Consider the following 17042-nt stretch of genomic DNA (forward strand, 5'->3'; position numbering starts at 1 on the left):
GCTTCGTCAGTTCGGTCCACCTTCGTAAAGGAGCCGGGCAACTGATATTCTCATTTTCGCGAGGCTTCTTTTCCCGGACCAACGCGAAATTTGCTCGGCCATAGTATCGCACAAGCACAAAAGTAATACATATTTAGTGAAAACTGCAGGACTTTGACAAAGAAACGGAATCTCTTTCGTGTACAGCTGGTAACTTTCCACTAGTATGTGACTCGAGTGTCCACGAGACATCCAGGTAGAGCAAAAATATCCAGATATCTCAACCGCTGGTCACGAATCTTCACGATACATAAAAATCTTCAAAGAGGATTTTAAGAAAAGAAAATTAAGTAAAAATGTTTCTTTTAACACTTGAGTTACAGTATCTAACTTGAGTTACGGTGAGAATACATATTTATGACTTATTTATTCAGTACAGAGAGAGAGAGAGAGAGAGAGAGAGAGAGAGAGAGAGAGAGAGAGAGATAGATCGCAAAAAGTGATTATTATAATGTTTCACTCTGTTTCATTACAAAAATTGTCATCTTGCATACTGCTCAAGGGCTATGAAATGCCAATCATAATTCCTGTACGAAAGGATTCGCAGAGCTGTCCTCTTAAAAACATTATAATTTTTCAAACATTTCTCTGTATTATGAGGTCTCGAAATTTTACTATTTCACTTCCTCGCGGTATTCCGCTCAATTTTAATATTACTTACTAACGGGTACAAATAAAATGCCTATCACATAGGGGCAGAAACCCAATCTCACTTTGTGAAAACAATAAAAAACATCTCCATCTTTATTTCGTCAAAAAGTTATCAAGTTACGAATCTTTGTCACATGAAACTGGGACATCTTGTACCTGTAGAAAGAAATGACTACAGTGAAAAGTTCCGTGAATAAACGATGATGAAGCTATGTCCGCCATCTTGGTATCCAAACGGAAGAACGACGGCAGAGATAAAAGTAGAGCCGTTTGATGTATTCGAACTTGGCTCGAGATAAGGATCAGGCGATTATCGTTTTGTAATGCCGCTCTGGTCAATTAAGATCCTTTTGGCCGATCGTGATTAACGAACATCCGGCACCGCGACACTTTCGCGCGCCTCGGGTTTCCGTTAGAGGAGCACCAAGACACTCTCTGCAGCGGAGCTCTTCCGCCATCCATTTAAATGCAATTAAACGCCGTCACGTAGAAGAGGAACGGGGACCGGGGAACGTTTAAATCAAACTCCTGGCTGGGTTTAGTTAGTTTCGACCGCAACTTTTAATTGCGCTTCGACCGTCTGGAGAGCCATTAGATTTTCGGAGGGACCACCGTTCAACTTCTTTTTCCCAGCCGTTCTTCCAGCAACGGCGACAGAATTTTAAACGGGCCCATTAATCTGCTATCGAGGCCTCTGTACTACCTTCTTTGCTGTTAGAATTGTTGCCATTCATGGAACAAGTCTATCGTTTAACTGGATCGAAAAGATCGATCTTTCATCTAGATGCAATGATGAGAAAATGAAGGATCTGAATCGATGGATTAAGATATTTTTTTAAAGAAATAATGACGACCATTCTAGACATAAAACATGTTTAGTCGAAAATGTAACTCGAAAAGTTAAAACAGTTTTTTCTTTCATGATTTTCATGTTATTCATAGTTTTTGCACATAAAAATATTATTAATATTTTAGTCACATAACCTTGACATAAATGATTTATTTAACGATACTATTAAGATCCTAGTTTGTTGAATAATGAACACAACTTTTGTTGATTTTCCGATAAATTAGTAGAATGATCGACAAACTTACACACCAAATGGATCGAAGTATGATGTTTAATTCGGAATTGAAATAGGACGTAGTCGGAGCTATAGAACGATGACATTTCGTATTTTATCTCCCATGGTCATTAATTAAGGAGATCCAGTTGGCATTTTTAAGCACCGTTAAAGTTTCTCCCCGCCCCGACGGAAATGCCAGCAGTTGACCTTATACCCGTCGAGCCCTTCGGGACTCTGTGATTAAATCGAGTAATATATCCCGCGATTTCGCCGCCATATTTCTCAAAAGCTAACCCGGTAACATTTCCACCCCGAAGTTTCCTCTTCAAGTATCACGATGGCCTCATTCGAAATGAAAAGCAGACTTTGTACTTTACACGCACCCCGCGCCTCCGTCGACAAAGTCGAGTGAAACAAATGTTAGACGAATTTTGCTATAAGCAGACTGCCGATCTTTATGTCATGGAAAAACGAACTAGAACACGCGGAGTTAAGTCGTCTTTCTCGTTTAACAGTTTAGTAAATAATTACCGCGCGGCTCCTTATGCAACATAATAATACTACTTGCAATAAATTAAAAGACACTGAAGCAAAATAAGAATTTATGTATCTGCAACAAAGATGTCCAGATGAAATAGAAAATATTAATACATTTAATATCAAACATTGTTAGCATTAAATATTATTATTAATATTTATGATGATAAAAGTTTTGATATCTTTATATCATATTATCATATAATAAGATCGCATAATGCTGCATCGTACTCCTGTCCCTTGTAACCGTTATATGAAAATATATATTTTACTAGTTTATATATTGTGCCAATTGCATAATATCGCATGGACAACAATCGAAAGAAACAAACGTTTGCGTTCGACAACTGGATAAATCGTTCGAGAGCTTTTCGCGTTGAAAAATCGAAATTAACGGAAATCGCGCCGATCACACCGCGAACATTATTCACGGACTCTCTCAGTCTCCCTTGGCATTTGTGAGATAAATTTGTCCGTAAACCCTCTTATTCGGACAGCTGTACTGTGAACACAGTAGCGGAGCTAACGAGTTTCATCCGCGATGCACTGAAATTTCGACGCCTTTTCATGGACGCGGCTCCATTTATTTTTCGGAGGTGATCAATGTGCCGATTGCCGTTTTCCGCGTGCCCCGCGGCGCGTCGCGCGATTTCGAATTGATTGAAGCCTAGTGGAATGGAAAATTAGGGAGAACACCATCGTGTTTCAAGGGAGCGAAAAAATTGCTTGGCATCCGATGACGATGTTTAAAATTTTAAATAGCCTTCGTCCATCGTTTATCCACTGTTACAACCAGGAATGTAAGAAACCCGCTGCGGATTAGACGTTCGTTAATTTTTTCCAACCGGATTCCAACGACTGTACAGACAGTCGCGAGAGTTAACTACGACAACGACGTTTTAATCGCATAGCACAGCATCGCCATGGTCGCGTGAATGTACTCGCGATAAAGAGATCGGGTTTTCATGAAAATATTTTGAATGGTGCGCAACGGAAAGAGGGAGAATCTGGAAGGGAGGGGAAACGGAGGCTGGCAGACGAGTTGAATTCGAGATTGCTGGGCGGAGCTGGTCCGAGCTGACGATTGTAATTAAATCAACAGTCGCCGCCCACGCTTCCGCAGCAACCGAGCGAAGGCTCGCGATGATGCTTCCCTTCGACCACCGAGAATTCTCTTGGCACAGCAAGTCGATACTTCCCCCAGCGATTTTTAAATGCAGACTAATGTTGCTCGTTCCAATCTCGATAAGGGTAGATGTACAACGAATCAAACCAATAGTTTGAATACTATTTAGAAAACGATGAAGTTTCGAAAACTTGTACCAAGTTACTTGAACCTTTTTTTTTAGATGTTAAACCGATTAGCTTGCGAATTCTTCTTGTAGCTCCAAATAATACAATTGATAAGAACGTCATTTATCTATTTTCTCCCTCAATTGTATGTAATTGTTTCAGAAATTTATTCATTTAACGTCTGATAAACTAAACTATCTAAGCTCTTAAAAAGATTCAAATCATTTCATTCAACCTTAACTTGATGCTCTCCAAGCTATTATTTATCTTAAAAACTAACATATTTCTTACAAACATACAATACAGTATATTAATTTCTTATTATTTTTATATTGCTTGTGTAAAAAATTACATATAAAAAAATATTTGAAGCAACGTGTTATACTGAATAAATCCGAAAGGGATGTATTTTCATTAAATACTACTAAAAATACATAAATGAATGTTATAAAAGGCTAAAGAAATGCATCAATGAATTGAAGAAGATCTTACCAAAACTTTGTATCAAAAAATGGATTAATTGTTTGCATTTTTAATTTCATGAACGTTTTTAAATATTAAATCGCATCACAGTACCAAACAACTGAAGAATCCGTTCATTATTAGTCACCAATACGTTCATAAATATTTACAAATATTTAAAACCAATGTAACTTCGAGAAAAACGGCGAACAAATTGTGAAAATAATTCGACGAATGTAGGATCTATGACGATCAATTTTTTCTTAAGACATAATCGATCAACGCGTTAACAGGGTAGTTAAAATTGGAAAGATTCGAATTGTTATTGAAACAGGAGCAACAGGGGAAGGGAAATTCACGCTCGAACAGGCCCTCGAATAAAGCTGACATTATAGACAGCATAATCAATTTCCCTGGCATAATTCCGCACCGTGGTATGAATTTGGTCAAGATCGGTCGGCCGGAAGCGATTCGACTAACACGATTTTGCGTACTAACTTTGCACTCGACGAGTAGCTCGCACACCCAATCCGAACTTGCACAAATCGGGCTTACATCCCATTATTTTGACCCCAGTGTCTACGGAATTGCTCTCGCCTTCGTTAATCTGCACGATTCTTTTCGATTCACCCCAGAATGCTCATGAATATTAAACTGCTGCTACAGTAAACCCAATCGGCATTGCCTCACGATAAATTCTACGAAATAAGAAAATAACGAAATTCTGTTTACAGAAATTCGAGAAGTCGCATGCGAACACTTCTCTAAAAAATAGATACACGAAAGATTCTGTTGCAATCATCTCCCATTTCCGTTTTATAATAATAATAATAGTAATAATATTTATTTTATTTAATTAAAGATTGTGAGACATGGGAGAAGTGCACGTTCTTTCCCGTTCTCTAATCAAATTCGCCATCTATTAATTATAAATTATAGTATTGTCTTTTCACATGTTTATACATTTCTCATTTTTAACTCGCATAGGCGTAAAGGTATTTCCATATCAACTTCACGACACAATATAGATATATGCAAGTATATAAAATCTGTAATGAAAGATACAGATTTTATAGATCCTACGATGGCGATTGCGTCAAATTCAGCCACGGCTCCGCGAATCAAACTACCCCCTAAAGAAAAGCGTAGTATCATAGTAGAGAAGCCACTCGTTGAAAACCGGTTCTCACACAGGTCGATCAAAATTTAATCCACGAGAGGCGGGAACAAAGAGTTGGCCGTGTATCCTTCTGGTTTTCATATGAATCCGGGGGTGGCCAAAGGCCGAGAGAGTGGAACCAAAGGAAGAAAAAGAACGCGTCCACCGTGAAACATATCCATAATGGTCGGAACTTTTGCCGTTTCAGTAAAATCCACCGTGTACAGGAACGAACCAACGAACGAACCAACGAACGAACCAACGAACGAACCAACGAACGAACGAACGAACCAACGAATCAGTTTCGTAGAGGGTGGAGTGTGTAGGCGGCGGGTGCCGGAGGGGGATGTTGGCGCACGCTACGATTGTTTCTCCGTAATCCTTTATTGGATCAACGGGGCTGAAACAATTGAGCGAGCCATAATGCGAGGATGGGCTGGCTGGTACAGAGGCAGACGAGCGTGTCGGGTTTTCGATCTGGCGATGCTGCCTGCCGCTGTGCTGGCCCGTGTGCAGGTCCTCGCCAACCTGGAAGCCTACAGGGGAGGGATGGCGAGGATAGAGAACAGATAGGGTGCGCGGCAGGGATAGATAAGCGAGGCCGGGCTCCGATGATGGGGGCGGGCAAGGATTTCTACCTACTTTGCCGGGTGAACGGAGTTACAAATGGGAGAACGCGGAACTCATCCGCAAGTGCAGATCTTCATCCCCTGTACTTCTTCATACCCCTCCCACTCTTCTCTGTTTATTTAGATGTTTACCGTGCAAATTTTACTCTTCACGTTCCTGTCGCTCCATCGACTAATACAGAGTTGCCGATAGGGCATCGTCGTGACCTGCTCATCTCCATATTCCACCTTCTTCACCTTTCTCAATCTATGGTAGACGGTCGTTTATTATCGTAGCTCTTCGTGATAATTATATTGAGAAATACACTGCTTTAAAAAAGTTATAGCATAGACAAACTTCGCACGGAAATTGGCCAACTATCATTATGCCGACAACTCCGCAAAAAATCAGGGTAGAACGATCATCTTTTTCTCAAAGTAAAACTTGAAACCACTAATTTAAGATAACTGTTTCTGAACTTTGAGGACAACGCACCTTTACTACCGCTACTATAACTCGTTAGATACGAGGCTATGACTGTCATATCGAAAATCGCCAAGATTGACAAAATGTGCGGACTTTGTAAAAATTTTGTCCCGAATGACTTTTTGTAGTCGAATGAAGTTCAATCCTTACCCTTTAATTCAAACGATTATAACTTGGTTGCGATTTTTCTACAGCTCATTGAATTAACCCTTGCATTTTATAGAAGCAGTATGTCCACAGTTCTCAAAGTTGTCGTTGCTTTTTTTCAGCTTACGAAAAGTTTTACAAAATCATTTTCTAATGATCGAAACGACACGATAGGAAATTTTAAATAAATTTGTCTATTAATCAATTGGAAATACCTCGAGTGTTTTTTCTTTCTTTTTAAATTAAGCCCGTTAAGTTTTTTTAAAAAGTTGTACGCTCCGCTTATCAATCTGTCCAATTTTCTTCAATTTCTGCGAGACTTTCCACCGTCTCGATTTCCGGGTAAATGGCGTCACGTACAAGCAATACAATAACCGGATGATCAGCTAAGATTCGCAGTGTGGATTTTCACGATCGTTCTCCTTTTCCTTTCCCGGTATCCTCATCCCCTATTTCTCTAGCCGCAGATCTATCTTTCGGACGATTTACCCACGGGAGCACACAGGGCCGTTCAAAAAAACGTCTAGGATTTGTTGCTTCTACGAGGTCACGTTTTTGCACTACTACCTCCCGGATAAAATCGAGTTATTTATCTTTCGTTTTTGTACGTGGTCGGGGTGTCTCGAAGGATTCCTGCTCGATTTCATCAGGATAATTGAAACTTATCAATCATTTTCTCCTCTTCGTCAAGAATATTTCAAACTCGTTGCTCCATTTATTTATCTAAAAATTCATGCAATCGTTTTATATTTGACGAATCATCGTGTTGTCATTAGATTTTTATACAGCGCAGGTAGTGTTCCAGCAATTACTCTTTCACTTTTGTTACTTGAAAATCTCAGTTTAATCATTTTTTATCCAAGTATTTGTTAACCTCTCGCAAACAAATTTGTCCACGTGAGAAGTTGACAGAGGTTAAGTAACTTTTTCTTTTACAAACATTTTCTTCGTGGCATCGTCAACGAGTTATTAAAGAAAAACATAAAACAATTTGAGACGAGTATCGCTGACGCGAGACGGCTGTGCCGATAACCGAAACTGTAGCTCGTCCGCTCATCGGCTCGGTCGGCTTGCGCCAGTGAAACTCACTTCTCATTAGTCAATGTTTTCCGTTAATAGCTCGTCGTAATAACGCTACCACGGAGAAAACTTTTGCAAAAGAAAAAGTTACTTCACAAATGACCTCAAAAATCTCCCATTTTCGGATTGTTAGACATTTTTGGGACACCCTCCTGTATATACAACAAAGCAACAAAGCAATGCAATGCAATGCAAAAAAAAAAGAAATAACTATGAAACGCTGAACTGATGTTCGATACCGTTTCGGTACTGAATACTGTACAAACATAAGGGGTGAGGTTGTCGAAGAGGATGGTGTAGCTGCGATGTTAATTCTGATTAGTTCTGAAGCATACGGAACTGAGTTACGCAGCTTACCGTGTCCGATCAATCCGTCGCGAAGAGCGAATTCACCGCTGGGATCATGCTGACAATGTGTCGAGGTTGCACGGATATTATCAGCAACATATGTGGCAAACGTAAGGATGTCTATCTAAGGGTATCTTTCTCCATCGAACACCTGCTCGATGGCGAATCCATTCTCAAACCGCGTACCCTATCTATTGCGATCCTATCTGCTCGATGTTCATGGTCGATGTTGACTTTCATAATTCATCAACTGTTTTCTTTTCTAGGAACAAACAACATCTACGCACGTATTTTCAATATGCCGCGAGTTCCGTTATTTTAGATCGACTAACTGCGAATATTTCTTTCTCAATATAAGTTGAAACTCTGAATACGATTGAGTAACAGTTTGAGATATTTTAGATAGATACTTAAAAACTATTTAGGACAAAATGGCTGTGAATTTTTATTGAACTAATGACCCGTATTAGATATGTTGTTAAAAAGTTATCAGTAACAGCTATTATATAACGATTGTATAACTCCCTAAAAATCACCAACAAAGATAATAGGTTTGCACAAACAAAGTCTGATAATAAACCCTGAACTAGTGAAATATATTTTCCATGGCATTAAACATAGTAAACGCGCTCTTTGAAACATACACGATCATTTCCGGTGTAGCCAGTCATCTAACTACCACTAGCATAATGCCGTTGTGACACGCGAATACGCAGACTACACAGCTTTGTATAACGTTTGTTCCATTTGTTCGATTAAAAACAGAAACATTCCCCCTGAAGGAAAATTAAGGCTACGAACTGACCGCTCCCCCGATGTGCGTCCGTTGCAGCTATTAACACCGATATAGTGCGCCATTAACAGCGGTGACCAATCTCTCGCGAGTAACAAAGTAAATGTAATCGGCGTAGCTTTTGCACGGCGTTACGTGACAATATAATCATAGTAGCGGGTCGGGATGAATATTTCATTTGCGGCAGACGGAAGCGTCACGCTTGGCAATCAGCTTTGCCGAGCCACTTCGAGAACCCGTATCTCGAATCGTGCATCTCCGCGATTCCATCGACATCGCCGCGCAGAGGCTCGTGGATAGAAATTACGTTCGATCAACAATTTCTAGTGTCAAATCGCTTTTGCAACAGATAACACCCTGTCCGATCTTCACGGCAAAAATATAGATCGGAAACTCCCCCGGAACACACCAAACTGTCAACTTCGAAGTAAATTGGATGGGAAATTATTGTCTCATTAACAAAATTGACGTTGAACTTTTTATTTAGAGGACACTTTAAAAATGTATCCTTGCATGTCGATTCCTCGACATTTTTACTTTTCGCGAGTCACGAAAGCCCCGAACGGACGGTGGTGATTTTTAAATAACATCCGTCCCGCGCCAGTTTCAGGGAATTTGATCTAATCAATGGATCTTATCAAGGTAGGTCGATGGGGCGAAGGGGGAAAAGACCTGCACCATGCGCAGGCAATGCATTTATATTATGTTATGTAAAATAATATCAAACGATGCCGGTAACATGCCTGAATTATGTGATTTATCGTGATGATCCTCGTTAATTTATTGCCTAAAATTCCTTTGTCAAGCACCGTTTTATTAAACAATTTAACATTTTTTAGTTCATTCAATGTCTGAAATGTTACATATAGTTTTAGAATACTAAATCTGCGTTTCACTCTTTTGATAATTTGCATTTGGACATTTACTAGCAGTTTTCAATTATTTTAATTTCTCTACTGCGGTAGAACGTCACTTAACGGAACCAATTTTTTTGTCACCTTTATTATTTAGATTTTTATTGCATTAATAATTTATTGAAAATAAAACGAAAGTAACTGTCAATATTGTATTCGGATGACCGAAGAACTGTAGTTATTTATATGTATAACTAATCTCCGACATAATTGTCTAAAATATCACGTCTAGTTTTAGACTATTAAATCTCTGTTTTTTTCGTCCGTCCATTTCGGCAGAAGTTATTTCGCAGGATTCTGTTCAAATATTTAAACTACGATGCCCAGTTTTTAGGATTAAAAGAACCACAGGTTTAACATTCTTTCATCCCGTTCGACGTTCGCGCAGTAAAATGTTTTCATGAACATTGGAAATACAAGCTAGGTCGCAGCATAAGCCAAGATCAAAGATAAAAGATTATAAAAGTCGAATTACAGATTTCATGGTCGAAATCTACCTGGCGGCACACTTCGAACGATTGTGAAAAGCCTCGTTAAACCACATTTAACAAAATGAAAATATTTGAAAGAGTGGAACACAAATTGAAAGTTCTTTAATTTCGCTAAATGCAGTCATTTACAAGCACATGTACACGCACATGCTCGTGTATGTATACATTATAAGCTTGATTTTCAAGCATCAAATCTCTATTTAAATTCGTTGATCGCTCTATGAATTCCACTAAACGTTTCACAGTGATAGCTTTTCCTAAAAAATCGACCACAACTCATCGACACGATTTATAAGGTTGCCGAGTTCGAATACGCTATCAAAAGTATAAAACTGGTCGTGGAAAATCAGACACTGCTGACACAAGCAATATTTTGAAAACATAAATAGCCAATGTAAAATTTAACAGCACGATTTTAATTCCAACTGTTTTAACATCTTTGGCTCTTGTTTACGGAGAGCGTTGGTTAGAAACTACTTGACACTTTAAACTATTGTAGAATATCTAAAGAATTGTTTCCTAATTGGACATAATACTTGACGTCTTATTTGATATTATGGATCTAGTCAGAGTAGAAACAGAAACATTTTATTTTGCAATCCACAGTCTAATTATAATACAACGACTCCATCTTCACAATATTATATATATTTTAATAGTAAAATATTCTGCAAATAGTGTGAAAAAGGATTTTACTTTAGCTTATCGAATGCAAGCAAATTTGTTTTTGCGATCCATATATTATTAACAACGCACGGTACTTAAAAATTTCAAACTGGATAGAATGCTCTATAATCGAAGATATACTCGACTAAAATAATCGACTCAAAAAACAGCATTTTGACCTACTCTTTCGGAAAAGGTGCCATCTTATGTTATCGGTAAAAGTTTTCTTTGAACATCAAAAGTGTGACAACACCTGGTTCCAGAGCATAAGATCTGCGTTATAGTTTATCAATTGTTGCGGTACTATAAAGATACTGTAGAAATAATACTCGCGTGACGGGTGGCTGACCAACATGCCGCAGATGTAAATTTTCATTGACTTCCGCATTCCTGCATAATTTACGGGAATCGATCGGCGCACAGCCGAGGGATTAAATTAATTTAAGTAATTTCACGATTGCTATCGGCGGGGAAACATTAAATAAGGCGCCCCGCCTCCCACAGGTGCCCGCGTTTAGATTGTATTAGGTTGGTGCATATGAAATGTCGGATGTTTAAGTAAACATATAAAACTGTATATCTTTTTTCAAAAGCTGTTGATTTAATCTCAAAATATACCCCGTTTGCTTTACTACACATTTTTCAACGAGATTTCAATACAGAAATGCCTGTCTTAAACAAATTTTGATCTTTAGAATTACTAAACTCTGGAAAAGTGTATTGGGGCACATTTTGATTAAATCGATAGCTTTTGAAAAAAGATATGCAGTTTTATATGCTCGCTTAAAAATCCGATATTTCATATGCACCAACCTAATAGATTGGCATGTCAAGCAAACCGACGCGACGTTGGTCACAAAACACATCGGCAGAATTGTGGCCATCGTTGCATAACTAAGTGGTAATTCACGATGATTGGATGGCCGTTCATTTTATCAGGTCTTGCTCGTACGGTCATTAGGTGCAAAGACAGTTCCGAGTTCTCGTCATGATCGCTTTACACCGAACTCGTACAAAATTAACGAATTTGCAGAGTTTTCAGAAAGTCTGCTTTGGCATTGATAAAAAAAAAAAATGACGAAATTTTGGTGAAAAATGGTACGGATTGGAACGACTGTAAAAATGTTGGAACGTTTTTCCTGCAACTGATCTTAACGTATATTTGAAGATCGAAGTTTCTCTTTACAATGACTGATAAAAATTCTACACCAAATTTTGATAGGTTGCTTATATAGAGCAAACTTATTCGTGAGAACAATTTTCCAATCTTTTTAGAGACTTTCGAATTTGTAGTGTTTTCGAATAAAATGTTGTCTTTCGATACCCCCACTTGCTGTATCTCGTAACATTAGGCCAAAGAAAAATGAACGTTGCATAGCAAAAGTAGAAGTTTGAACCTTTAACATGAGTCCAGGCTTACTGCTGAGGGATTCGTTTTCACGAAATTATAATAGTGAAAATGTTGACGATTTGTTGAAATTTGAAAAAGTGAGCAGTGACTTCCTGGAGCCACTGTAATGCGACAGAACTTGCACAGTTTTCGGTTGTTTTAAAAATTCGTTAACGATTATGTAATTGTATAGTGAACGACAGAGTGTGATCTGTTATAGGAACGAGAGGCTGAGAAGATTGCGGAGGAGGCGGCGGCCATGCGAGATGTCAAACCGGATATACAACCCCAGAGAAGTCCTGAAAACTGGCAGGGAAACAATTTCTATCGACATTTGAGCGCGCTCAAGGGTAACGCATAATTATACTGTTAATTATACACTCACACTTGTGCATTAAATCAGGCACATAGTACACACGTGCCATCTTTATCTAGATTTGTTCGAATAAATAGCATTCCACTAAAACTTTTCGAATGCGAAGAAGATAATTAATTAATTAATTAATCAATTACTTTCGACTTGAAGCACCAACTTGCTTTGATTTTGTTGTAATCTTATCTTAGTTGTAAGATATTTTTTTTATATATGTTTTTGTTATCTCAGTTGGAAGATAAATATATTTGTTATGACAAATATATTTCTAATAGGATGTTATTTGTTGTAACGAACATATTTATTCTGTCGAATATATTTGTTACAAGACACATTCGTCCCAAACGAGTACACTTGTGGTTCACATTCTAAAGGTTTAACAAGCGCGATTATCATTGCTGCCCTGATCAGTGTTTCCTCTGACAATTAGTTACTGTGATTAAAAGGATGTAGTATATGCGAGCCTACAATATGTTCGATCATGAATTTTGTCAAAATTTTGTCGGAAATAATTACCATACGGATCGCAATGGAAATGGTGAACGTCGCTTAGTTAGCGGTTAATTCCCCGACATTTCTGACCATGCCGGCCTAATATTAGTAATTAGTAATTAGCGTGGCACGAGTGGGGTTCACGAGGAGATCGGAGTTTCAATTAATTGGAGTAATTAGTCGTGACTGGAGTGTTAACTGAAAACGGAGGGTTGCCTTGATATCAGACAGAGGGGGTGGGTCTTAGAGCTTGTAATAATGCGAAAAGGGGTTGCGGATGGACTCCTCACTGTGAGGAGGCGTGATTCTATGGGACGCTTGCGCGTTTATGCCCACCATTCGAGTATGCTGCGAAAATGGTTCGAACATGTAACGCATCCCTTTGCCGTTGCACCACCTCGGAATCTGGCCGCCGTTTATTCAATGGAGATGCGTATACGTCCGCAATTCCATATTTAACATCGATAATTCGCCAGGAATTAAAATTGAATATAATCTGAGAAACAACTGCATTGTTGTAGTAGAAAGAATATTTTCTCCAGAAAAATCCTTTATCTCTTCGACCGTAACGTTAATCTTTAGGTGAGCATATCTACAGCTGTTCATTACTGGATTAGAAAGTATTGGAAAAACAAATAATATTAATTATTCGAAGCGAACATAAATATCAATCTACTTATCTTCCGAAATTACTGAGTTTCGCATTTAAATAAATTGCGTAGTAAAGAAAATTGGCTCTCCTATTTATTGTTGAATTGCAAAGAGTTGAAAAATTGTTTGAGAAACCACTGGAAACGAATAATGTTAATTTATGAAAAAAGAAATTACTACAGGCTGATACAAATATTTTTATACTATTCTGTTTTGGATCCTGGTTCAAGTCTTGTAAATTTTAGGAAGATAGAGTAATAAACAATATTTGCTAATAACTGCAGAGAAAAACATTACACTAATAATTACACTGTTATTATATTATTAAACTATTACACTATTGTGTATAATAACTTAAATATGGTGAATTCTCTTTTTGATTTTTCCAAAGAAATTTTTTTAAAAGAAATATGAATTACGATAATGTTTAAACAAGATATTAGACAGATTGAAAAAATATAATTAACAAGTAGATGTATTAAATTAATTTCTTAAATTATTTAATCGAACGAGACATTTGTTTTATTATTAGTCTACTTGTTGTACTAATTAGAATCGGTTACCGTATAAAGACGGAAAGCATTGATTTGCTGGTGACGTTAATATGCTCGAAGAGTCCCGAATTCGCCGAGGCCAATTCTCCTTGCACAAAGATACCGTTTGGTGATCGAAAAATCGATCATGACTCTCCTTTAATCATCGTGAAACCACCGTGCCTGCTAATCTTTTCGTTCATTTTGTTTCCGGCGGAGCCCCGGTTCATTACTCATCCAATTTAAATGAACAAACGAAACGGTTTTTACTCGATTTTGTTTGTCTCGTCTGAATGGCCGGCGAATTTTGTTAATTTTCAACAATGATGATTGCAGGAAACGAACCGACGGAGAGAACGGGAACGGATTGTTCGGCCTGCCATTCACGCGGAATATTTTACGGGCAGATTCACAGTCCGTCTGCGTCCACTAATTAATCGGCTCGGTGAAATATTGCAACTGGAGAGAATGAGAGAGTGAAAGAGAGAGCGAGAGAGAGAGAGAGAGAGAGAGAGAAACAGAAACGACGAGAAATATTGAGAAATCGCAGGTGACCGATCAAGGTAGAAAATCACAAGCGGAAAGATATCGTAGCGGCTGCCTATTTGCCAAGCACGATGCTAAGGGAAAATAGTAATCGATTTCTCGTGAATGCGGATCTATTGCAATTAGAGCATCATGAACGTCCGTTGCTTTATCTACTTCAATTTCCGCGGACTTAGAACTCGTGCAAATGTCTACTACAAATCGTGGCTCGGACGTTATTTCGTCCATAAAACCATTTAACATTAAATTTATGGTAAACTGAAAACAACTATTTTATATTAGTTTATAAAAGTAACAATAACACATTTAGTCGGATGTTTAACTAGTGTTATGGTAATATATGCCGCAAGTAACGCATACATAGTTTATGATTTCATAGTTCGTAATTTCACGATATTCTACCATGTCATACCAACTAATATTATCTGGGTAATGCAATGCTGACATATCTTTAAATGTATTTTATTTTTATTATTTCTTCCTATTATCAAAACCTTTCAGAATTTTGGTTCAGCAGTGGTATTGTTCAGAGTATATACGAAACGTGAACAATGATGAATTCAATATACATTAATATAGAAATGAGAGAATTCAATGGAAGTAATATTTAATTACTTTTGAATAAAATGCCTTTTTCTTTAAATTTTATTATTTAGATGTATCTCAGTATTGACTTGAAGCAGACTAAATAACTGATCGCCTAGTCGATAGCAAACCACAGATCCTCTTAATGCGTCGTTTAATCTGAAACTCGAACAACAGAACAAGCGAGTTTCTCCGGCATCTGTTGGATACTAGTTTATCGAACGTCCGGATTGCAAATTTTCCGCATTCACGCAGCACGCGCAGAGACAAAACTGTAAAATAAGAAGGTTCCTTCGACCGTTAGACGATTCAACCTGTGCGAAGGGTTCGATGGCAAATGTTCGGCGACACTTGAGCGAGACGATAAATGTTTTCGCCGGTATAATTATCGGACAGGTAAATGCGCGAGTAATTATTTTCGAGCGACACTGTATCGACTTGGTCGATCGGCAGGGAGAGGGAGGCGGTGGTGTCTCGTGACGAGAACGGGAAAATTGTAATCACTATATTTAATGCACCGAGGGGCGCAACGCTGCTTGAAATTGGTTCCTCGTGAGCCGATATACCGTGCAATATACTCTTTACGATTATTATCCTCTTGAGCGAACGGCTGCGCGCAGCATCCTTCGACGCGACGGAGAGGACCTCGAGGAGCATCCTGCGAGAGAGCATCCTGCGAGAGAGCATCCTGTCTAGGGGTGATCGTTTATGCAGCCATTACCGGTTCCGGTTGTTCGCGTCGATGCTCGTCCCTCGATCTTACCTCTTGACGATTTTGGAACAATTCTGAAACGATCCTGAAACGGTCCTGAAACGATCCTGAAACGATCTTGGAACGATCTTGGAACGATCTTGGAACGATCTTGGAACGATCCTGGAACACGGTTGTCGATGATCGAAAAATAGAAACACGATATTCGTCGAAGACACAGTCCGCTTTTCAACATAGGCCGGTGTGTGTTATAAGCACAGCTGTAAGAATACGCCGTGTAGATCGTCGCAGCACTCAAACTAACGTAGTTCACAAGCATGCGGAAACACAATGTGTAACTCAATTAACAATAAAAGATCGTGAACACTGGTGTGTACCCTCGTTAGTTTCCTTACCAGCATCTCTACATCAAGGAAACTTTGTTACTTAATTTTATTTTAGATCTTTGTCGTTCGAACTAGTAGCTAATACTCCGCTCGCACAAGATAGGAAAAGTGGAGGATGCAAATCGATGGCAGATTGTCAAAAGGAAACAAATCCCTTTCAATTACTGGCGGTACTAGTGTGTGCAGCATTGTGCACGGTGTAATCTTGGTCGGTGGATATATCCCGGCTGCGAAATCCTCGGGGAGCTCTCCCGCTTGGCACGCAAGGACGCTCCAATGAGCAGAAACCCTTAACGGATACAGGTTCGCAGTCCCCGGACGATCGTCAGCGAAATTTCAGATTTCGACCACATATGGTACTTACGTCCTATCCTGGAAGGCACGCTGGAACGGGAATAAAGTCTTCGAAATTTCTTCCTCTTACCAACTCGTAGACCTTTTATTCAGGGTCTGAGAATGCTGCGGTATTTTTGTTCCATTCCAACCTGGAATGAATCATTTATAGTCCTCCATAGTCTTTGCTTCGCGCGATTATTTCTTTTAGGAAATTGCTGAAAATTTGAAAACGGATTCTTTGAATACGGTTGGATATACTTTGAACGTTTCGAAATGTTTCCAGGAATACTTGCTGC

At 38.7% G+C, this 17042-nt stretch overlaps 1 protein-coding gene across 1 annotated transcript in view; it reads left to right on the forward strand.

Moving 5' to 3' along the window:
* The window catches only part of Fuss (SKI family transcriptional corepressor fussel), a 30243-nt gene extending 15226 nt beyond the window's left edge, over nucleotides 1–15017 (forward strand). The window contains exons 6-7 of the mRNA XM_078180894.1: nucleotides 12353–12482; nucleotides 14518–15017. Coding sequence (XP_078037020.1) covers nucleotides 12353–12482; nucleotides 14518–14618 — 231 coding nt within the window. The 3' untranslated portion in view covers nucleotides 14619–15017. The remainder of the gene's footprint in view (nucleotides 1–12352; nucleotides 12483–14517) is intronic.
* The last annotated feature ends 2025 nt before the right edge of the window (nucleotides 15018–17042 follow it).

The sequence above is a fragment of the Augochlora pura genome, chromosome 5 (genome assembly GCF_028453695.1).
Source record: "Augochlora pura isolate Apur16 chromosome 5, APUR_v2.2.1, whole genome shotgun sequence".
NCBI lineage: Eukaryota > Metazoa > Arthropoda > Insecta > Hymenoptera > Halictidae > Augochlora > Augochlora pura.